This window comes from Capra hircus, chromosome 25 (assembly GCF_001704415.2).
Source record: "Capra hircus breed San Clemente chromosome 25, ASM170441v1, whole genome shotgun sequence".
Classification (NCBI taxonomy): domain Eukaryota; kingdom Metazoa; phylum Chordata; class Mammalia; order Artiodactyla; family Bovidae; genus Capra; species Capra hircus.
The window spans coordinates 7,565,418-7,587,842 of record NC_030832.1 but is presented as its reverse complement, the minus strand read 5'-3'; the positions used below and the strand labels follow the sequence as shown (position 1 = coordinate 7,587,842).

Below are 22,425 nucleotides of genomic sequence, written 5' to 3'. Positions count from 1 at the left end.
CTCTGGAGATTTTGGGGACGATGATCCCCATAACGCAGGGTTGGGACACCGGCTGCTGTGTCTGAGCTCGGACACTCTTGAGAGGGAAGTAAAGATGCGCCTTGCTCTCTGTCTCCGGCCATCCCAGTCATCGCCACCAGGGGGCAGCACCAGGCTGCGCGAGCCAGCCTCGCTTCCTCCCTCGGGGCTCAGCGGGCGGAGAGGTCCGCCGTCCCGCGCAGGGAGGCCCAGGATACCAAGCCGCCCGTGCCACAGTCCCTTTAAGGCTGGCCTGGTTGCCTTCATATTGCCCTGGGGCTGAAGCCTCCCGTCCCACCTCGTCCCTCCTCAGGCCAAGCTGCAAGAGGGCTTGAGGCCAGCCCCGGGCCATGCGGCCCCTTGGACCCCAGTCCCTCCGCACCCAGATCTGGGCGTGGGGCGGGCCTGAGGCCTGGCTGGGCTCCTCCTGGGCCTTTTTCCTGAGGATGAGTTCTCTGTGATCAGCCAGCCACTCTGCATCAGCCTACCTGATTCAGTTTTGACAGCACTTACCTATGCCTGGGCCTGCCCCATTCCTGTTTAGTTGGCTTGGTCATTGTTGACCCTAAAACTTCAGCTTTGTGAGGGCAAGCTCAGGGCTCCTGCAGGAGCCCTTTTGTTGTTTGTTTGTTTTCCACCTTTTCATCCCCTATATAAGATCTGGCAAGGAGGAGGAGGAAGATGGTTAAAGCATGGGTTCTGACTTCCCCAGCTGTGTAACCCAGGGCAGGAGTCTTCACCTCTCTGAGCCTCAGATTCCTCTTCTGTAAAATGGGTATCGGTTCAGTTCAGTTCAGTTGCTCAGTTGTGTCCGACTCTTTGCGACCCCATGGACTACAGCACTTCAGACTTCCCTATCCATCACCAACTCCCGGAGCTTACTCAAATTCATGTCCATCAAGTCAGTGATGCCATCCACCCAGCTCATCCTCTGTCATCCCCTTCTCCTCCTGCCTTCAATCTTTCCCAGCATCAGGGTCTTTTCCAAGGAGTCAATTGTTCCCATCAGGTGGCGAAAGGACTGGAGTTTCAGCTTCAGCATCAGTCTTTCCAATGAATATTCAGGACTGATTTCCTTTAGGATTGACTAGTTTGAGCTCCTTGGAATCCGAGGCACTCTTAAGAGTCTTCTCCAACACCACAGTTCAAAAGCATCAAAAGTAATAATAATAATTACTTATTGCTAAGAGTCTTAGGAGGGCTTCCCATGTGGCCCAGGTGGTAAAGAGCCCGCCTGCCAATTTAGGAGACATAGGAGATGTGGGTTCGATCCCTGGGTTGGAAAGATCCTCTAGAGGAGGGCATGGCAACTCACTCCAGTATTCTTGCTGGAGAATCCCATGGACAGAGGAGCCTGGCCGGCTACAGTCCATGGGATTGCATAGAGTCGGACACGACTGAAGCGACTTAGCATGCACACAAGGGTCTTAAGAAGATTCAAGGAGACAGTTTTACCTTGCTGGCTGACCCTTCATTCATGCCTACCTTCTATTCCATTACTTTGGCCACCTGATGTGAAGAGTTGATTCATTGGAAAAGACCCTGCTGCTGGGAAAGATTGAGGGCAGGAGGAGAAGGGGACAACAGAGGATGAGATGGTTGGTTGGCATCACCAACTCAACGGACATGACTTTGAGCAAACTCAGGGAGATGGTGAAGGACAGGGAAGCCTGGCGTGCTGCAGTTCATGGAGTCGCAAAGAGTCAGACACGACTGAGCGACTGAACAACAACAATCAGGACAGTAATACATGAAATAAGCAGAGTTCCAAAAGCCAAGGCAGGGGTGGAGGAGTGGACAGGGCATCCTGGGAATGGAGTGAGCCTGGAGTTCTGGCAGCCGGGACTCCTGGGGGGCCCTGGTCCTCTCCTGCTTGAGACCCTCGACACCTCCCTCACCCTTTCTGCACGCTGCAGAAAGAAAGACTCTGACAGCCGGGGTTGCTCAAGGGGAAAGGGAGATGGGACCTTTTTTTCCTTCCTGCTCATTGTCTTCCCAGAAGGGCCCGGCTCCTGTAGGGAAGTGATGAGATAAGGAAGAAGGAATCTGGAGGAAGGAGTGGTGACTGTAATTATTGTGCAAGTGATGGAAGCTGGGCTGGGTTCCCAAGGGGCTGGGCGGTGTGGGCGGGGGTGGGGGGCACCTGGAGAAGCTCTGGTCTAGGGAAGGGTGGTGCTTCGCCCAGTCCTCCTGTTCATCAGAGGGGTCATCGGTCAGCAAGAAGAGCCTGGAGCCCTGGGTTATCCTGGGATGTCACCTAATGTCTCTGGGCGGCACTGCCAGCCTCTGTCTGCTTTCTCTTCCTCCCAGTCTGTGGTGGGCTGGGGGCAAGAGGCATGGGAGTAGACGGGCTGCTTCTGACTCTTTGTGACCCCATGGACTGTAGCTCGCCAGGCTCCTCTGTCTGTGGGATTCTCCAGGCAAGAATACTGGAGTGGGTTGTCAGTCCCTCCTCCAGGGGATCTTCCCGACCCAGGGATCAAACCCACATCTCTTATGTCTCCTGCATTGCCTGGGAGGCTCTTTACCACTGGCGCCACACAGGAAGCTACTGTAGGTGCCTCCACTCCAGGTTCCATCGCTTCCTGGGCAGGGGGTTGAGAGGGGGGAGTTCTTGTCCCCTGGGCATCAATAGAGGCCGAATCTCTGAAGAGTGAGCATCCCAGATAGGGGTGACTTCTTCCCCAATGACTGCTTTCCATTCTCTGCCCTCAGAACTCTGAGATTGAACCCTGAGGTCTGCCTGGAGGAGGCGGCAGGGGGGCTGTCTCTAGATCCAGAAAACCTTTGGGGTCTGGAGTTTGGGGGAGAACCCAGAAAGCTGTGTGGTGGGAGAGTGTGAGGTTTTGCATGTTTTTAACTGTGTGTGTTTGCATGAGTGATATGTGTGTGGGGGGAGGGGCGCGGATATGGGTGTTGTGTGTGGGGTGTGTGTGTGTGTGCATCAATACCTCATTGTCAACTTGAAAAAATGCAGAATGTGAGAGTTGTAAGTTAAGTTTTATTTGGGGCAAAATGAGGACTGAAGCCTGGGAGAGAGCTCTGAGAAACTGCTCCAAAGAGGTAGGGGGGAAGGTCAGTATATATGTGATTTTGGTGAAGGGGGAGTACATGCAATCAAACATATATGTTTCCAAAAGGTTTCTACTGGTCTCGTGAGGCTTTTGGTAGTCACAAGGAGCAGTCATCACCATAAAGGATTTAAAAAAAAAAAAAAAAAAACAAACCCAAACAGGGACTCTTATTTAGTCTGGTTTCTTAAAAATGAAAGCTCAAGGACAAAAATACTACCTTAAGAAGCATAAATATTCAGTGATTTAAGGCTTTTGTAGACTTGATTATTTTAATAATACCCACACAATCTTTTTCATATCATTTACATATTCTGTGTGACCCATAAAAATATTACATATTCTCATGTGTTCTATAAGCAACCCTATCAATCTAATTTGAAAGTAGATCTATGTTCACCAATAAGATATTCAGGCAGTCCTGGGGTGATATATACACAATAATCACATAAAACTGATTCTGATTTCCTGATACACAGTTGTCAATGTGTAGCTAGGGAAAAGCAAAAACTAGTTGTCAGGTCTAAATGAAGAAGACACCTCAACTCTTATAGTACATTTCATTATTTACACATTTCACTGGGCAATTGCCATCCTTGACCAACCATGGAAGCTTCTTTCCATCAAAGGAAACTTAACAATTCTGCTGCTGCTGCTGCTGCTAAGTCACTTCAGTCGTGTCTGACTCTGTGCAACCCCATAGACGGCAGCTCACCAGGCTCCCTCGTCCCTGGGATTCTCCAGGCAAGAACACTGGAGTGGGTTGCCATTTCCTTCTCCAATGCATGAAAGTGAAAAGTGAAAGTGAAGTTGCTCAGTCGTGTCCAACTCTCAGCGACCCCATGGACTGCTGCCTACCAGGCTCCTCCATCCATGGGATTTTCCAGGCAAGAGTACTGGAGTGGGGTGCCATTGCCTTCTCTGACCATAAAGGATTTTAATGCTTTTCTAGATGCAAGGCGATGCAAGTATTCAGTTCAGTTCAGTTCACTCAGTCGTGTCCGACTCTTTGCAACCCCATGAATCGCAGCACGCCCCAGGCCTCCCTGTCCATCACCAACTCCCGGAGTTCACTCAGACTCACGTCCATAGAGTCAGTGATGCCATCCAGCCATCTCATCCTCTGTCGTCCCCTTCTCCTCCTGCCCCCAATCCCTCCCAGCATCAGAGTTTTTTCCAATGAGTCAACTCTTCGCATGAGGTGGCCAAAGTACTGGAGTTTCAGCTTTAGCATCATTCCTTCCAAAGAACGCCCAGGGCTGATCTTCAGAATGGACTGGTTGGATCTCCTTGCAGTCCAAGGGACTCTCAGGAGTCTTCTCCAACACCACAGTTCAAAAGCATCAATTCTTCGGCGCTCAGCCTTCTTCACAGTCCAACTCTCACATCCATACATGACTACTGGAAAAACCATAGCCTTGACTAGACGGACCTTAGTCGGCAAAGTAATGTCTCTGCTTTTGAATATGCTGTCTAGGTTGGTCATAACTTTTCTTCCAAGGAGTAAGCGTCTTTTAATTTCATGGCAAGTATTGGGCTCCTAAAATCAGCTCCTGAAAATATTTAACTATCTGAAGACCTGTTCTGCCAGTTTTTCCCAGAGCATAGAGCACCTGCTCTCCACCCTGAACTCCTTTCAGGGGGTGTTGAAGGTCAGCAGCACGTGATTTAACTCATTGCAGAGGTAGATAGGTAGATCAGTTCAGTTTCAGTCACTCAGTCACGTCCGACTCTTTGTGACCCCAGGGGCTACAGCACGCCAGGCCTCCCTGTCTATCACCAACTTCCGGAGCTTGTTCAAATGCATGTCCATTGAGTTGGACATGAGATAGGTAGATGGCCGCTGCCAGTTTGTAGTTGACCACATTCACATGGGGTGAAGGGTGAATGGTAACCACGGGTGATGGGACAGACTGGTGGGGGGCACGCACTTAGTTCAGGGTGGGTGGACGTTCCCCTCAGTGAGCTGTAACGACCAGAGCGAGGCAGCCTGAGAAGATGCAGGGGAAAAGAGTGTCCCCAGATCTAGAGGCTGGTGAAGCTAAGTTCACCCACCATCTGTGGCCCCAGAACCTGCAATCCTAGCCCAGCACAGCTGGCTGGGGTCACTTGCCCCGCTCACCAAAACATCCTGAAGATATAAAGTGGCTCTTCAAAATGATGGAAGAATTAGAAGGAAACAGGAAATGCCACAGAATATTTGTCTAACCTTATCAGCTGGGCAAAATCCCCAGAAGCAGCAAAAAAAAAAAAAAAAAAAAAGTTTGGCTGAATTTGACCACGTGAAGCTGGTGGGCCCTCCTGTGGCTGCAGGTGATAATGATATGTCAGTTGTCAGTTGTAACCAGTAAAGGTTACTAGTGTGGATGTTGCTAGTAAGGGAGATGTGGCTGTGTGTGGGGAGGTGATTTCTGATCACCTTGATCTGCCTTCAGCACGAGTCTTAGCTAGCTAGTTCATCCAGAACCGTCCTTGACCCGTGATGTTTTTTTCTCCTTAGTAGTTTTCCATCCATCGTGCTTCCAACCCACTTTGGCTATAACTTTCCACTTTTCCGTGTTGCATTTGGAGTTGAGCCCAATCTGTGCCAAGACCATCCTTGTTTTTTGGTGGTCCCTAACTTATCCCAATCAGTTCCTAAACAAAGTCTGCCTTACCGTTTTAACAAGTGTCATGAGTGATCTTTTCTTTAACAATGGTTGGCTTTATAAATGGTTTAGAAAGCTCATTCTGCCTGCTGCAAAGAAAATTGGAGCGTAGGCACGGATGTTAGGGGGAAGGTAGAGCAACTGGGTGGAGGCTGCTGCTCCTGGTGAGATGGGAGAGGCTCAAGTCATGGGGGGAAGAAATAGGTACAAGTGGGCGGACATGAGGCACACTTTGGGGGGAGGAGTCTCCACTCATACCTGCCTTAAGCTCTCTCCTGGCTGCCATCAATCCCTAATTGAGACACTTGAATTTAGTGCATCCTGACCCCACGCTCCCTTTTCTCTCTCTCTCAGCCCCACCACACTCCTTCCCACCTCAGGGCCTTTGCACATGTTCTCACGGCTCTCAGGAATGTCCTTTTGTCTGTTTAATTCCTGACTTTCTGGAAGATCGGAGTCGTAATCACTGGACAACCTGGGAAGTCCTGGGGAAGTTTTAAGCTAAGGGTACATGCCTATTCAAGAAGGGGCTTGAGCAGAGGAGAGTACTGCATCAAATTCGGGCAAAGGTCAGCAGAGGCCACGTTTTAGTTGATAGATATCAGGAAGGTCGACATCTTCATACCTTTGAGGTGGTCTCTGTTTCATTGCTGAACTATTGTTTCTTAACTGTTTTTTTCCCTCATTCCTGCGTTCCCTCACTTCCCTTAAAATCATTTAATTACCGAGCCTGGTTAAAACACTGCGGCTAGGCTTCAGATTACAAAACAGCTTAGGCCAAAACTGGCTTCTCTTATGTCAAGGAAGCCATACCTGTGTTCTTCTCCAGAGAGCCCCTAACCTGACCATACAAGAGAGGCAGGGAGAGTTGGTGGGTTCCAGGAAGGACCCCTGTGCCACCCCAATTCCTGGGCCCTGTTGTCCCAGACAAGAGTATCCCTCCCCACATGCCACCCCTCAACTACCAGCCGGAGCCTCCATCCAGGGCTGACTTTCCTTTCAGGGCCTGCTCTGACTTGCTGGGTGTGAGGAGATGGGTCACCTGTCTGTGCCTCGGTTTTCTCTCCTGTAAGATGGGAGTAAGTTCATTTACCTGCAGACACAGAGGACTCAAGGAGCTGAAACTAAAACCAAAACAAAAGGAACAAAATCAGTTCTCCCAGTTTCGTTGTTCTTCTTTCTTTCTTTGCACTTTTCTGGTTTGCTTTTTCTCCCTTCGGCCACTCTCTTCATCCCTTTCCGTCATTCCTTTATCTTTTTCTATCTGCTAAAACGGAGGAGGTGCCCGGGGCCCATCCGGATTCTGGAGCAAAGATCAAGTCGGGGATCAAATCCGACGCCGTCGGCTCGGGGAGGGACTCGCTCGGGCGCGACGACCAGATGCTTTCCTTTTTTCACCGGAGCCTTCCGGCCGGGGGTGTGCAGCACAGACGAGAGCCCGGGCCACCCCCCACCCACTCGCCCCAGGCCATGCGCCCAGCACTCCCGCCAGTCCCGCGCGCGGACACAAAGGTCCCGTAGGGACTGGTCCCCGCTCGCCCCGCCCCTCCTCAAGACCGCGGCCCCATTGGCCGAGAGCTCCCGGGGGCGGGGGTCAGGGGCGGGGCTCGGCGAGCCCGCCCCGCCAACCACGCCCCCTCCCCAGCTCTGTTCCCCGCAGTTGAAGCTGAGCGCCTGGTGGAGCGGAGCGGATAGTCAGGTAGGGAGCTTCTCTGGGGACCCCAGAAAGGGCGTGGTGGGGGTGCCCTCGCCTTGAGGGAGGCCCAAGATCCTCCGGCATGGGACCTCGGCCTCTTCTGCCCCCGCTGCCCCCCATTCACCCCCACTCTGGAGGGTTTTCCAGCTCGCTGGCTGGGTCTCTGGGCCCCTCGGAAATGCTCGGGCGGCAGTGGCCTGTTTAGGCAGCGCGGGTTACTCATCCCCGCCTGGAGGATGGTGGGTGTGGCAGCAGCCCGAGGGATTTGGGACGGACGTCTGGTTGCATTTCCCGCCTGGCCACCTGTTTTCTTGGTGCAGAAAAAAACCCCTCTTCTTCTCCTCCCGCGCCCCCACCCCCAACCCTCCCCTTGCTTTCGCTGGATGGAGCTGGATGGGGTGACTCGCGAGGCGCTGGGGCGAGGCGCGCGGGGCGGGGGCGCCGCTCGGGGAGGTGGAGCCAGCCCCCCAGCCAGGCCTGGCCGCGGCAGCTGCGGGCTCGGCGGTGGGACCGCTGCCAGGCCTGGCGAGGAGGTTGGGGAGGGAGCGGGGACATCCTGGCGCCGTGTGATTGGCCGCCTCTAGGGAGGAGGAGCTGCCGGGCGCTCACCCGGGGTGTTTGCGCCTGGATGGGGGGGCCCCCCGAGGCCGTGCAGAGAAACTTCACCCGCGCCCACGGGCTCCCTCCCTGCGGGCCTCATTGGCAGCCCAAGTTTTCAGGCCGGAAATGCAACGGTTTTTTGTTTTGATTTCTAAAAAGGAAGCCCCCAATAGCTTATCTAGGGTTGGAGTGGATGTTTCTATTGGGAATGGGGTGGGGGGCTGGATTTCAGCCCCCTCCAGGCACGATCTCCGTTCCCACAGGCAGGAGGGTCTCACTGCAACATAGAAAACTTCTCTGAGCCTACGTTTCCTCATCTGTAGGCTGGGGATGTAAGTTTCCCTGCCATAAAGGGGTGTGTGAGAATAAAAGGAGATAGCTGACCTAGGACTGGGGTGGGGGAGCTTTAGCTACTGTTACATTTTTTACTTGCTTGAAAAAAAAAAAACCATATATATATATATTTCTTGGTCTCTTCGTTCCCAGTCTTGCCTCTCCAATATTTTTCTCTACCCTGCACGCAGGGGATCTTGTAAAAACAGGTTCAAATCAACCCCGGGCTTAAAATCGCCTATTGATGTCCTCGTTGTCTTTTCAGTCCCATACTCTTCACCAGAGTTTTCTGTTATCTCTCTCCCCCAGCCAGACCGTCCCAGCCCCTTTCTGGCACCCGCCCTCCCTTCTTGTCCCTGAACCTGTGCCCCTGCAGACCCCTCTGCTAGGAATGACTTCCCCATGGCCCCTGTAGGGCTTGAAGCAGGCGCTCCTTCCTGGGGCCCAGGGACCTTCTCCAAACCCCCTCTAGGCTCGCCTTTCCCGGGCGGCCTTGATGGCCGCGGGTTCTTAATGCTGCGGTCTTTATCACCCTCCCGGGAGCCCCAGCGGAGCAGAAACAGGGCCTGTAGTATCGCGAAGCCCGGCCCCGAGTAGATGCTCGGAAAGAGCTGGGCCAGGCCCATCGCCGGGCTCTGAGGTCTGGGCGGGGAAGAGGGAGGCCCTCTCGAGAGGGGAACGGTCTTTGTCTCACCGAGCGGCAGAGTCAGGGCATTCAGGGCATTCGATTTGTGTCCCATCAGCAGAGACGAACGTGGGAGGGATTATTCTAGACGGCCGGAGCCTGGCAGTGCTACCATTAGCGGCTCGACTATTGTTGCCTGAAGCTGTTGTATCTGGCACCCTCCTGTACAACACCCTCTGTCCGCCGGGCTGGGAGGCTACACCAGGACCGTCCCATTTGATAGATGGGGAGACTGAGGCAGGGAACGGGGAGGTCGCTTGCCAGAGGGGTCACAGAGGGAGCGAAGAGCACAATTAGGCCTGAGACTCAGGTCTGATCGAAGCCCTGGATGGAGGCGAAGATGGAATACAGGAAGGCTGGAGGTGGGGGGGGGCGATGGGATGGAGATGTAGAATCGGCCTCGAGTTACCCACAGGGGCTTGGGCGCCTCCCAGGCCGGGGGCCGGGCACGCTAACGGCAGGGCTGTGCCGGAGGGCGCCTTGGCTTCCCGGTCGCTAGTTCTCGGGTTTCCGGCCTCTTCCCAGCACTCCGGGGCGGCCGAGTAGTTCCCAGCTGGGCTTGCCCCCCACCCCGGGCAGGGGCATCTCAGATGCACCTCGGTGCCTTGTTCGTATTTCTCTTTGCTGCGGGCGCGGCCAGCTCCAGCCAGGCCGCCTCTCCCTCGCGCCCCCTCCCCTGATTCCACCGCCTCAACTCCCCTCGACCCCTCCCACCTCCCGCTGCCAGGCTCGGATCCCCCCTCTTCCAGGCACTGCCCCTCTCCCTGGCCCCGCCCTTCCTGGCCCCGAGCCTCTCCCCGGCACCGCCCTTTCCCTGCTCCCGAGCCCCTCCCATCCCTGGCCACGCCCTTCCTGCCCCTCCCCCCGCCCCTCGCCCCCGCCCCGCCCACTGGCCCCTCCCCTCCCCTTCTCTCTTTCCCCCTCCCAACCACCCTTCTCTCCCCCATCTGAGCCCAGCTCTCCCCGGCCGCAGCGGAGGGCAGTGCGGCCCAAGCCCGCCTCGGGGCTCTTTTCGTGAACTTCTTCCTGCTTCCTGGGACCCCGCTGTCGTACTGACCCGTTTGGCCCAAGTGACCCCAATCTGCGGGGTTGGGACTCAGTTGCTCTGGAGGTGGAGAGGGGAAGGGTGGCGTCTCTGCCTCAGTTTATAGGTGAAGCACCTGGGTGGACTAGGGTGACTTTGTGACTCATCTGGTGGCCCTCTTATGCTGGCTGAGAGGTGGGCCGGGCCAGTAACCCCATAACCAGTACTACTTGGTGTCAATCTTGCCTTGCTGGGGGGAGCTCCTTAGAAATGCAGAATGTGGGACCCTATATCTGTCTTAAGAAAGTGTTCTGTCCTGTTCCCATTGTGTGGGCTGGAACTCATTCCCACCTGCCAGCAGGGGCCTGGCCCCCTGGCTAGGAGATATCTGAACATGGTACCCTGCCCTGGCCTCCCCCATCCAGAAACCCAGGGAAGGCTCCACACCCCAGTTTTCAGAGTAGGCTTGATGAGATCTGGCTTTGCTGCCAGGCTGAGAAAGAAGCTCAGTTCTTTCTCCCACTCCGATCTTCCTGCCATCAAGGGCCTGAAAACTACCAAGAATGGAGGAACCTTGTGAAATGAACTGCAAATATTTCACTAAAGTGTACATGACCGACAGCACTGCCAAGGATCCCTTCCTGGAGTCAGCAACCAGTTCCGTGACTTAAGACAGACTTGTCTTATTTATTTTGTTTTGGCTGTGTTGTGTCTTTGTTGCTGCGTGGGCTCTTCTCTCATTGAGGTGAGAGGAGGCTACTCTTTGGTTGTGGTGCTAGGAATTCTCATCATCGCTTAGCTTCTCTTGTCGTGGAGCACAGGCGCTCAGGGACTGGGGCTTCAGAGGTTCTGGTTCCTGGGCTCTAGAGCACAGTCTAAATAGTTTTGGCTCACAGGCTTAGTTGCTCCTCTGGACCAGGGATCGAACCTGTGTCTCCTGTATTGGCAGGCGGATTCTTATCCACTGAGCCACCAGGGAAGCTTCAGACTTGCCCTTGATATGACTGGTGGGGCTTGAGGCCGAGAGGGCAGGAAGGCAGGGGCTCTGCATGGCTGGGTAGGTCTCCAGTCCCTGGATGTGTGGGTTGGTGGAAGAGGGGCTGGGAAGACCAGAGCCTGATGCCCAGCTGAGCTCTGTAAACCCTCCTGGAGGATCCACAGGGCCTGTGGGAAATTCCCAGGCTATTTTGGGATGAAGCCCCCTTCCTGCCCTTTTCCAGGGTAAAGGCCTTTCTGGTGCCGGGGGCGGGGTGGCTCCCTGCACCCCTCCCTGCCCAGTCCATTGGTGTTCACATGTATGCACGCACTTGTGTGCCTGGCTTCACACACATGCATGTGCACACATACACGTGCACCACACACACAGGTGCACCACACACGCAGCCACACACATATACACATGTGCATGCACTCATGCAGAAATGTGTGCACACAGCTCAGCAGCCGTGACAGGCCTTGGGCATGACACCTGGTCTGAATTTGCTGCAAGCCTGAAGCCCATCTCAGGTCTGGCCCAGAGCCTCAGTCTCAGGTGACCCTCTGCAGACTGCCTGCAGCTGTAGAGAGTTGATGAAGCTGTAGGGAGGTGAGAGGTCTCCGACCTGTGGCTAGTGGCAGAGGGTGGGCTCTGCCTCTTCCAGGACCAGCTTCAAGCCCCGCCCCCTGGCGTTACTGGGAGAGCAGTTGCTGGTTGGAAGTGTGAGAGTGGCGGGAGCGGGGGTGGGGGGGTGCTGCATACTCAACGCCCCCATCTGTGTTTGGGGCGGGAGGTGGCCGCAGCCGACCCCAGAGCCGGCTCCTGGGTGACCGGCTCCTGCCTCCGCGAGCTGGTTGCCTTACAGCTGGACTTTAACCCAGGCCTTCCCACACAGAGGCCCTTCACTCCTCCCTGTCCCCGTCCCCCATCCCCGCAAGCCGGTGAGGGTGGCTGGCTCCCGTCCAGGTCTACGCCAGCTTCAGCTGTGCTCTGCACGGATGGCCCTCTGGAGGCGCAGGCAGGGTGGTGGTTGAAGCCCCTTGCTCCCTTCCCCGACTCTCTCCCGGAGGTTCTGCGGCCCTCGGTGCCTCAGTTTCTCCCACTGGCAAGTGCGCATGCGCGCAGCCCCCACCTGCAGCACGGCTGTGCCCGGCGCCCGGCTCACAGTGCACGTGAACGCCAGTGGGGGCTCCCGGTCCCGAGGCTGGTCAGAGGGACCCTGCTCTGTCCCAACCCCAGTGTCGGGGCCCAGGACGTGGAGGGACTCCGTGTTACCCTCGGGTTGCTCTGTCCCCAAGCTGGGGGCTTCCACTGGAATCTCTGCTGGACTGGGTGTCCTGAGACAGTCAAAGGGGCTGGGGAGGAGACAGAGGGGGCCCCAACTGAGACCTGCTTTACGGGGAGGTGGGGAGGAGGGAACAGTCAGATGGATGGACATGAGCAAGAAGAGTGGAGACCCATGGGGACGACGATGATGCCCTAATTCCTGAGCTGGCCTGTCCCTCCACCCACCCATCTCCTGTCTCTCACCCCTCCTTCCCCAGTGACCCCCCAACCCCCAGTCTTCTTGCTGGCCTTTAGTCACACCTGCCCCTGCCAACCTCAGGGCCTTTGCACAGGCTGTTTCCACACTGGAAGAACCTCCCTCTGTTTTACAAATGGCCCACCCTTGTTTGTTTGTTTGTTTATTGTTTTTGGCTTTGCTGGGTCTTCCTTGTAGTGCACGGGCTTCTTGTTGCAAAGCATGGACCCAGTAGTTGTGACTCATGGGCTTAGTTGCCCCACAGCATGTGGAAGCTTCCCAGACCAGGGATTGAACCTGTGTCCCCTGCCCTGGCAGGTGGATTCTTAACTACTGGACCACCAGGGAAACCCTGCTGTCTGTGTCTCTACTGCCTAAAAACAGGGCCTGCCATCAGGCACATGTTTGTTGAATGCCTTTATGATGACGGTTATAACAACAATTGTAGCTGATCCTTAAATGCTCACTTGTTCTGGGCGGAGGGTGTGCAGAATGCTTAAAACATGTATTATGTCATTTCAACTTACTGACAGTGGTGTAAAGTCAGGACTGTTAAAAAAAATCTCCAGGTTCCAGATACAGAAACCAAGGTCCAGAGAGGTCAAGTAACTTGCCCAAGATCACACAGCTGGAAGGGTAGGATTTAAAGTCAGAGGTTCCTGACAGCAGGGAAAAGAGGGAGATTTTGAGTGGGAGTCGGGAGGGCTGTTCCCCACCTGGTGTCCTCAGGCCTCAGTGGTTCCCACCGGCTGTCCTGGGTGTGGGGCCCTCCCTTTTTCTGAACCTGCCTCCTTCCCAGAACCCCAGGCATTGGAACATTCTAGGACTCTATGACCTGTGCTGGTGGGTCATGCTGGAGCCTTGACCCCAAGCCGCTGGGGCCTTTCTGAGGTGGGGGCTCCCGGGACTCGCGGTCCTCCCTGGCCGCGGCCGCAGCTGAGAGAAGGGTCAGGAGGTACTATGTCGCTTCCTCCAGGGAGCCAGCTGGCTGTCTCCCCTCTCAGCCAGACGGAGCTGAGTCCTGAAAGGGGAGTGTGTAGGGGGCTGCGGGGCCACGTGGAGGGAGCCAGTTTGTCCTCTTGGGGGGCAGAGGTGGGCCTGTCCCCCGAAGAATCAGGCCTGGCTCTCAGACGGTTTGGGTTGGGGGCAGAGGGGTGTTGCTGGGCGATGCAGGTTGAAAGCTGGTGCCCTGGGCCGCATGAATGCCTGCAGACCAGGAAAGCCAGGGCAGTGGCGGGGGATGAGGGTGGTGGTGGGGAGGTGGACTGGAGGCTCTGGTTGTCAGAGCTGCTAGTTTTCTCAAACCTAGCTGGAAACGTTGCCTGAGGGAGGGGGTCAAACCTCTGGGATGTTTAAAAGATAGCTCGTGCTTTTAATATGGAAACCTCGTGTGAACCTCTCAGAACCCAGCGGGGCTGCTCCTGCCCCACCACTCCCTGTGAATGGGGGAGTGACATCCTGGGAATGAAGGGGGGTGATATCTAGTCAGGCTCCTCTCCTTCCTGGGGCTACGGGGCCCGCACCTGCCCCACCTGAACCCCCAACACCAACCCTGAGCAGGTGCTGCGTGACGCCCACCCAGCTGCACCGATGTGCAGAGTTCATCCCAGACAGCAGAAGGGACTCAGCCAAGGCCCTTGGGTCCTGGGCTTTGGCTCTTTCGTCATGGCCTTGGGCCAAGGCCACCAGCAAGTTGGGTACAGCGGCCATGTGCTGCTCTCAAGACAGGAATGTAGATCCTCTCTCTCCAGCAGGGTCTCCCTCTGGCCTCTGATGCATGTTAGGGGTCACAGAGGGAATTCCATTTCTCAGCAGCAATCGAAGACTCGGGCTGGGTGGAAATGAACTTTAAGGCCTGGATCTGAGTCAGGGGCCTGGTGGCTGGAGATGCTGCCTTTGAAATGCCCCTGCCTGCTCCCCCTGCCCCCCCCGCCCGGGGTTCCTCCTGGACGCGGACTTGACTTGGGGTCCGAGCCCTTTCTGATTTGTGTCCCCGAGTTTCCTGAAGGAGCGCTGAGTGTGGGTCCCTTTTTCGCTTCCCCTTCCCCATAGTGCCCGGTACTTAGTAGGGGTTGGGAAATGTTTGATGAGTGGCGGAGTCCTCATCCAGGTGGTTGGCACTGAAGCTTTCCTGCCTGTCCTGTCTGCCTCCCTCCCTCTCTCCTTCTTTTTCTCTCCCTCCCTCCCTCCCTTTCACAAGAATTTACCAAGTGCCTGAGTGTGCCAGGGCTTCCCGGGTGGTGCTAGTGGTAAAGAATCTGCCTTCTGATGCAGGAGACCTAAGAGACTCGAGTTCGTTCCCTGGGTCGGGAAGATCCTTTGGCGAAGGGAATAGCTACCCACTCCAGTATTTTTGCTGGGGAATCCCATGGACAGAGGAGCCTGGTGGGCTATATAGTCCATAGGGTTGCAAAGAGTCGGACACGACTGAGGCAGCTTAGTTTGCGTGCATGCTGAGTGTGCCAGAGCCTGTGCTGTGGGTCCTGGGCACAAAGAGGGGGCCAGTGGTGTCCTTGTGGCGTTTCTGTGTGGAGCTGTCATAGAGGGAGGTGCACGGCTGCAACAGGAGCGCAGACCAGGCACCTGCCCCGACCGGGACGAGTGGGTGCATTTCTGGAGCAGGTGACGTCCATGCCGAGTGAGCCTGGAGCCTGCATTCCACGGCCAGAGGAATATTCGAGTCTCAGATGACACACTGTCCGGCGTGAGCGTGGGGAGGCATCTGGAGAGCCCCCCTAGCAAGGCGTGAGCCCCTGAGAGCCCCCTGTCTCTCTCCAGGTCAGCCATGTCATCTGAGCCTCCTCCTCCATCCCAGCCCCCCACCCACCAGTCCTCGGCTGGGCTGCTGGACACCCAACAGGCCCGGGATCGCTCACCGTCCCCGCTTCGGGGCAACGTGGTGCCGAGCCCACTGCCCACTCGCCGCACCAGGACCTTCTCAGCGTGAGTCTCGGGCTTCCCCAGATGGGTCGCCTCCGTGTCCCTGTCTATCACATGGGAAACTTGTGGATTGGGAAAGGGCTGATGGTGGGAAGCTGGGCAGGCACCTTGTAAACCCCGCACCGCACCGCCCCCAGGCCCCTCCTTGAGCCTATCGTGAGCTGCGGCTGAGGGATGAGGGTGGCCAGGGATAGGAAATCGCTGGGGTCTTAGATCATCAGGCTTTAACCACACACAAGCCCCTTTTCCCCTGGAGCCCTTGACCTTATCAGCTGCAAAACAGGGACAGTAGCAGATTGGCCACTGCTGCAGGAGACCCACACGGCGCCTGGCAGGCGCAAAGCTCAGGCCAACATGTGGAGGCTGCTGTTAAGTTAGCCTTCAGAGGGAGGGATGCTGAAGGGATGCTCAGGGGATTCTACTCAGACAGGGACACTGGGGCCTGAGAAAAGTTTGCCAGCATCATTCAGAGACTCACTGTCCCCAGGGTCTCTGAATGGCTCCCAGAGTTGTGCAGTGCATAACCTGCACAACTGTACATGGTGGCCCTGCCCAGAATGCCCTGGGGCACAGCTGTGGGTGGAACTGGAAAGAGCTGTGTGTGCCCCTGAGAGCAAGGGGCTGTCCTGGAGGGCTGGTGGGGGACCCTCATGCTCTCCCCTCTCTGTCAGGACGGTGCGGGCCTCCCAGGGCCCGGTCTACAAAGGAGTCTGCAAATGCTTCTGTCGGTCCAAGGGCCACGGCTTCATCACCCCGGCTGACGGCGGCCCCGACATCTTCCTGCATATCTCCGAGTGAGTCAGCAGCTGATCCGGGTGCTCTGGGGCTAGGGTGGGTGCTGTGGCCTGGAGGAGGCAGGGGGAGTGTGTGAACTCTACTGGGTGGGTACCAAGTGTGATGAGGTTGTATGGGCCAGGCTTGTGTGACAGTGTTCAGGGCTGGGGGTGTGAGCCTGTACGTGGTGGTGGCAGCGTGTGAGACACTGGATGCGACTGTGTGTGTGTCTCTGTGTGTGCATATGTCTGTGCACGTTTCTCTGTGTGTGTACACGCATGTGTGTCTCTGTGCATATGTCTGTGTGTATGTGTCTCTGTATGTGTGTGTGTCTGTGTGTGTGCGTGTCTCTGTGTGTATGTGTGTGTGAGGTGAGAACCTCCTTTGGGCTTGCTTCCCTGGTGGCTCAGCTGGTAAAGAATCTGCCTGCAATGTGGGAGACCTGGGTTTGATCCCTGGGTTAGGAAGATCCCCTGGAGAAGGGAAAGGCTACCCATTCCAGTATTCTGGCCTGGAGAATTCCATGGGCTGTATTCCATGGGGTCACAAAGAGTCGGACACGACTGAGCGACTTTCACCTTGGGGTGGGTCTGAGTGCCTGTGTGTGTCTGGTGGGCAGGCCTGGGTGTCCCTGGGAGTCCTGTGAGCCTGTGTTTGGCCTGGGGGTGGGTGCTTGCACTCCCCCGGGGGCCCTGCCCTGGTGAGGCTGGGGGCTGACTGAACTGTGCTCCAGGAAGGAAGTGTGGGGCTGGACCCTCTCTCCTGCCACTTGCTCACTGACGTCCTTCCTTCCTGAGTGTCTGGAAACCCTGGCGGGGAGAGAAGGTGGCCGGGGTTGGGGGGGGCGGGGCGCCCAGGGTGGGGCCCACACATCCTCGGCTTTGGGGCTGGAGGGTGCCCTGCAGGCTGGCCTCCACCTCTGATCTTTTAAGCAGCCTGCAAATTTGTGCGGACCTAATCGCCTCCCCTACCCCATCCCCATCTTTGACCTCAGCAACCCCCCCAATCTTTTTGTCAGTGGCAGGCAAAGTACCCCACACAGCAGGCCTGACAATATGTAGAAACCATGTTTTGAAATTAGGCTCCTTTGCAAATGTCTGCTGAGATGGGAGAGTTACCCTTTCTTACTCTCCTCCAACATCCCTACATGCCTGGTCTTCATAGACCCCCTGTACAATGCAGACACAAGGATGCTGCTAAAGCAATGCCTTTTGACATACGTATGAATCATATGTGGATGTAGAAATACATATCTATATTGCCTCTTATTCCGGAAGGAGTTGTAGTGCTTGACAAGGATAGACACAGTGCTCCAAGAAAAATTAGTAAGGAAAGCAGGCAGTTGGGGCAGAGAAGAAAGATGGCGTTTGGTTTCACTGCTAGCAAGGGGCTGTACCTTTACTCCTGAGCTTCCTGGTGGCCACAGCAAAGGGCAGCGCCATTTGGCAATGTGATTCTTCAATCAAGGCCATATTATAGTCCCAAGGGAGAGCTGACTGGACTTGGCCTTTAGGATCTGAAGGGGATATTCCTCCTGGGGGGTGGTGGGTGGTGGGTAAAGCCAAAGGGGCATCAAGATGGGGACCTCTTCATCCCGGGTGAGATGGTGGCTCATATCCTGTAGAAAAAGAGGGAAAAGGACTTTCTGGAAAGCTCCGTGGGATTCTGAGGAGCTGAACAGCAGAGGTGCAGCCTGGTTTCCAGGACTCCTGGACCGGGCAGGGGGTTGTGGCCGCTGCTCAGGAAACCTCCGCGAGGTCATCCCCCACCTCTGATTCTCAGGCTCAAGACTGCCTCTCCTGGCTCTTCCATCCATAAGGCCCAGGGCGCCCACGTGTAACTGCCCTGTGAGCATCCCTGGGGGCGGGGCTTCATCTCTGTCTCCGCAGCCGAGGTCCCGGGAAAGGAACTGATTGGGTCAGGGGACCCTCAGCCACGCCCGAGGGCCCCTGTGGCTCCTCCCACAGGGGCAGGGTGGGGGGCAGCTCCTCTCCCAGGGCCGGAGTCCCGGCTTCTCCCAGCGCCAGCCCTGAGTTTCTCTCCTCGCCCTGCAGCGTGGAGGGGGAGTATGTCCCCATGGAAGGCGACGAGGTCACCTATAAGATGTGCTCCATCCCGCCCAAGAACGAGAAGCTGCAGGCCGTGGAGGTGGTCATCACCCACCTGGCGCCGGGCACCAAGCACGAGACCTGGTCCGGCCACGTCGTCAGCTCCTAGGAGCGGCCGGAGGCACCGTGGCTCCCTGGCTCTCGGGAGGCCCCGGGGCAGGAGGAGGCAGGACCAGACGGGAGAGGACAACTGTGCAGCTTGAGATGGGGCGTCGGAAAGGGGGGGAGCGAAGTCCCTGTCAAGTGTCTCCTGGAGGAAGGGGCTGGAGACCGGGGCGGGCACGGGGGTGCCCTCGGCCACCAGCACAGCCTCCGACCACCGACCACCGCAACCAACACCTCACCATCTGAAAAACATTAAAAGCATTGAAAAAGGAGAGGCGCTCCCTGGTGGCTGAGTGGAGGGTCTGAGCCCCGCCCAGGGGCCTGGTCAGGCGGCTTCCCTGGCCCGCAGTCCCTCCCACAACCCCCGCCCCCACTGCCCCCCCCATCCCACCCCCCGCCCCGGAATTGAAGGCTGAGAATCCCCAATTGGTCCTCTGGATAGTGACATGGACCCTGAGTGATTTCCCAGGAAGAATTTTCACCCAAGTGTGTGCACCATCCCGCCCTCCGCCCCCAAGCGTGAGTCTCTCCTTGGCCCTGGGCAGAGCAGACTTTTCTGGTTCTGAGCTGGTTGTTCCAAGGGGCTGGGGGCAGGGAGCGCGGGGGTCTTCGTGTCTCTGCAGCAGGAGGTGAAACTGGGTGTCTGGCAGCCCTGAGTCCTCCATGTGGCAGCCGTGTGCTCAGAGGCGAGTCCTCATTCTCTTTGAAGCCTGGTCCTGTCTGTCTGTGGTTGAGCAATCCTGGCTCAGCCACCCATCCGGGAGGTGGTGGGGAGGGGTGGGGACTGTGGAGACCGGGAGGGTGTTTGTTTCCAAAGGGATCTTTCTTGGGATCCATCTAGAAAAGAGCAGGTGGTTTGCTACCTGGGAGCCTGGTGAAGTCACAAGTTGAAGGAGAAATAGGCCTTTGGTGGAGTTTTCTAGAAAACTGGTGTGAACTGCTTAGGATTTTTTTTTCCTTTAAGAACTCAAGCTCTCGCCGGAGCCAGTTCTGTTTGCACTTTGCTGTTGACATTGCAGACTTGCAGACCTTTGTGGATATTTCCAGTAAACAGATCCTTAAGGCTTTCCTTTGGTGTGGCTTGGTTCAGCTTTAGTTGTGATTTAAAAATAGAAATAGCTGGGAAATATGGGAAAAACATGTTTCACACATCTTGAAATATGTGGCCACACCCATGAAATATGTAGTCAAGGGTCCATTTGGCAATACAGGGAGGCGCGAGCCCTTGAAAGATAGTGGGGCCTCATCCAGTGTATCTGAATTTCTGCGAGGGGGCCAGAGGCCAGAGCTATTTTGCTGAGGACCAGTGGAGTTGTGTGTGTTTTTTTAAGTATAACTGATCTACAACACAATCTTAGTTCCCCGTGCACAACACAGCGATTTGATATTTCCATACATCACGAAATGACTACCGGAGTTGTTTTTAAGTAGGCTAGTAAGTGTTGGTTACGAGTGCGCAGTGAAACGTCACAGTTAAGGAAGCTGATCTTTTTTCCCGGCCTTTCGTGCCCCCTTGAAGGGTCTTCCCCACTCTACCTTCTGCTGGTCCACAGTGGCCGTCTCCCCTCCAGCCTTGGGCGGTCCCCAGGTGGCCCCCAGAGACCCCTGTCTGTTGGGTATGGACCACACTTTGAGTGAAGTCACCTGGAGACCCATCCTTGAGATTGAGAGCCTGCGTCTTTGCCACCCGCTCCCTCAGGCGACTCCACTGCCTTGCCCTCACCCTGGTACAAGGTTGGTCCTCCATGTGACCTCAGCAGCCTGCTAGTGGGCTGGAAGTCGGATCTGCTCCTCCAGGTGACGTGTGGGTCCTGTCTCTGGGAGACTCCTTTGTAAATGCTCCATTCTCACTTTGTGTCCTGAGGGCTGGAAGGGACCCCTCCACTGAAACCACAATCTCAGTTATCCCAGAGGCTCTGGGAGGATGGATGGTGTTCACGACCGAGCTGGGGACAGAATCCGGATTCCTGACTCCAGGTCTTTCCTCTCACCAGCACCTTTCTCAATAAATGGTTTTGCCAGAGTCTGGCCTTTGGCATTCTGTGTTAAGGTGGAATCTGGGTGGAATCTGGCTGCAGGGAGTTCTTCCTTGAAGCCAGCAGGTGGGGGGGCGGGAAAGTGGGGAAGAGGGGCTGCATCTCCCCAAAGGAGGCTGATACAGTCATTCAGTCTTTTTTTGGGGGGATGAGTAAGAAAGTGGGATCATCCATGCCTTGTTCCTTAATCAGCACCCTCGCATGTAGGTGAGCTGAGCAAAGGGATGTGGCTTCCAGACAACAGAAAATGCCACTTGGCCGGCCAGCTGTGAAGTGCCCTGTTAATGCATTTCCCTGTTTACAGTGTGAGCATGCGCAGACAGGGGAGGCCGCCCAGGTTTGGGGTTTCCAAGGGCATGGGGGTGGGTGGGGGAAATGCAGGGGGCAGGAGAGGCTGGGAAGGTCTCCCTCGAGAGGCAAGTGATGACTTTGGGGTGGTGCGCAGGTGAACATCTTTAATGTAAGAGCATACTGATGGTCAGAGCACATTAGGAAAAATTATGACCAGCCCATCGAACTCATTCAGAGAGAGGCTGGAGCTGGCAGTTCGCACGAGGGAGGGTTCGGTGGCAGCCAGGGTGCAGGGGACAGGAGGAGCTGCAGAAAGAGGTTTTGGGGTTTGTGGAGGCTTGGCGGGTGGGTGGGCAGATGTGGAGCCCCGGCCGAGCGGGCCCTGCCTGGGGAGACAGGAAGTGAATCGACTGCCGACTGCCGAGGCGCCTCACCTCGCCCAGACTCACCCAGACGTCTGCCTGGTCTGCCCGACTGGTTCCTCAGCTGGGCCTCCAGTCACTCCCCGCCCGGGAGCTGGACAGACCTGTCGCACAGATCCCTCCCTTGGGATCAAGTTCAAGCTCCTCGCTGAGGTTCACAAGGGCCTTGCTGGAGCCGGTAGCTGCTGCTATGGTCTTTCCCCTGAGGTTTCCTAAGCCCTCGAGCCCAGGTCAGCTTCCAGAGTGCTGGAGGTGGGGGTGGGGGTGGGGGTGGGGTGGGGTGGGGCCTGGGGAAGGGAAAGAGGGAGGCAGGAAGCTTTCTTAACAGCCCCAGGCTGACCTGGGGTGACCTCTCTGCTTCCCTCTTGCTCAACACTGAGCTACTGTGTTTACATTTCTTGCGACAGTGTCTACCGTCCTCGAAGGCAGGGAGGGACCCCCTCGCCTGTCAGTCCTGCCTCAGGGTTTTCTGGGGATGATGAAGTGAGCGGCGGCTCCCACTCTTCCAAGTGCTCCCCTGAAAGGTCAGCTCTGTTGCGTGTGTGGTGGGGACTATAATCCCACCTGAGCGTCCGTGCTGAGTCGTGTCCTTTGCACCGTAGCCCGCCAGGCTCCTCTGTCCCTGGGATTCTCCCAGCAAGAGTAGTAGAATGAGTAGCCATTCCCTTGTCCAGGGAATCCTCCAGACCCAGGGATAGAACCTGGGTCTCCTGTATTGCAGGCAGATTCTCTACCGTCTGAGCCACCTGGGAGAATGTCTGAAGAAGAGATGGACGACATGACTGGGGGAGCTTGGGCTGGGCTGGACCTGGTATAAGACTACAGAAGCAGGAGAAGGATGGCGGGAGGTCTGAAGTCATCTGGAGAATGGGAAGCAGGTTGAGGGAATCCGGACAGTGCGGGGTGGGGGTTGGGCCGGGCCCGGCCTTGGGGACCTGCCCAGGGGAGCTCCAATCAGGGCGGGGAAACAGCACGCCCTCCACATCATAATAAGGGTTGGGACAGTCTGAGTAAGACTCAACAGTCTTTCGACGTAAGAAGTTACGGAGACTTGCAGGGTCCACTGGATACTAACCCAGAAGACAGAGAAGCGTGGAGGAAGGCTCTGCGCCAGCCGCAGGTACCATCCCGCAACATCGTGGAAACTGCTGCATGGAAAAGAGTGACTCTAGGGTC

General features: G+C 56.2%; 1 protein-coding gene and 1 long non-coding RNA gene across 2 annotated transcripts; both read left to right on the top strand.

Moving 5' to 3' along the window:
* Window positions 7,346-20,523, top strand: CARHSP1 (calcium regulated heat stable protein 1). Its single transcript, XM_005697495.2, has 4 exons — window positions 7,346-7,436; window positions 15,352-15,516; window positions 16,185-16,307; window positions 18,342-20,523. The coding sequence occupies exons 2-4, from the start codon at window positions 15,359-15,361 to the stop codon at window positions 18,502-18,504; spliced, it is 444 nt and encodes a 147-aa protein (XP_005697552.1). The 5' UTR covers window positions 7,346-7,436; window positions 15,352-15,358; the 3' UTR covers window positions 18,505-20,523.
* Window positions 20,913-22,418, top strand: LOC108633899. Its single transcript, XR_001917268.1, has 3 exons — window positions 20,913-21,479; window positions 21,657-21,773; window positions 21,971-22,418. It is a non-coding gene; the product is annotated as an uncharacterized LOC108633899 (long non-coding RNA).

Bases quoted from the DNA above. Each gene is read 5' to 3' on its own strand.
- CARHSP1 (XM_005697495.2), top strand. From the start codon at position 15,359: ATGTCATCTGAGCCTCCTCCTCCATCCCAGCCCCCCACCCACCAGTCC. The intron at 15,517-16,184 runs GTGAGTCTCGGG...CCTCTCTGTCAG, and splicing joins CGCACCAGGACCTTCTCAGC to GACGGTGCGGGCCTCCCAGG. The intron at 16,308-18,341 runs GTGAGTCAGCAG...CTCGCCCTGCAG, and splicing joins ATCTTCCTGCATATCTCCGA to CGTGGAGGGGGAGTATGTCC.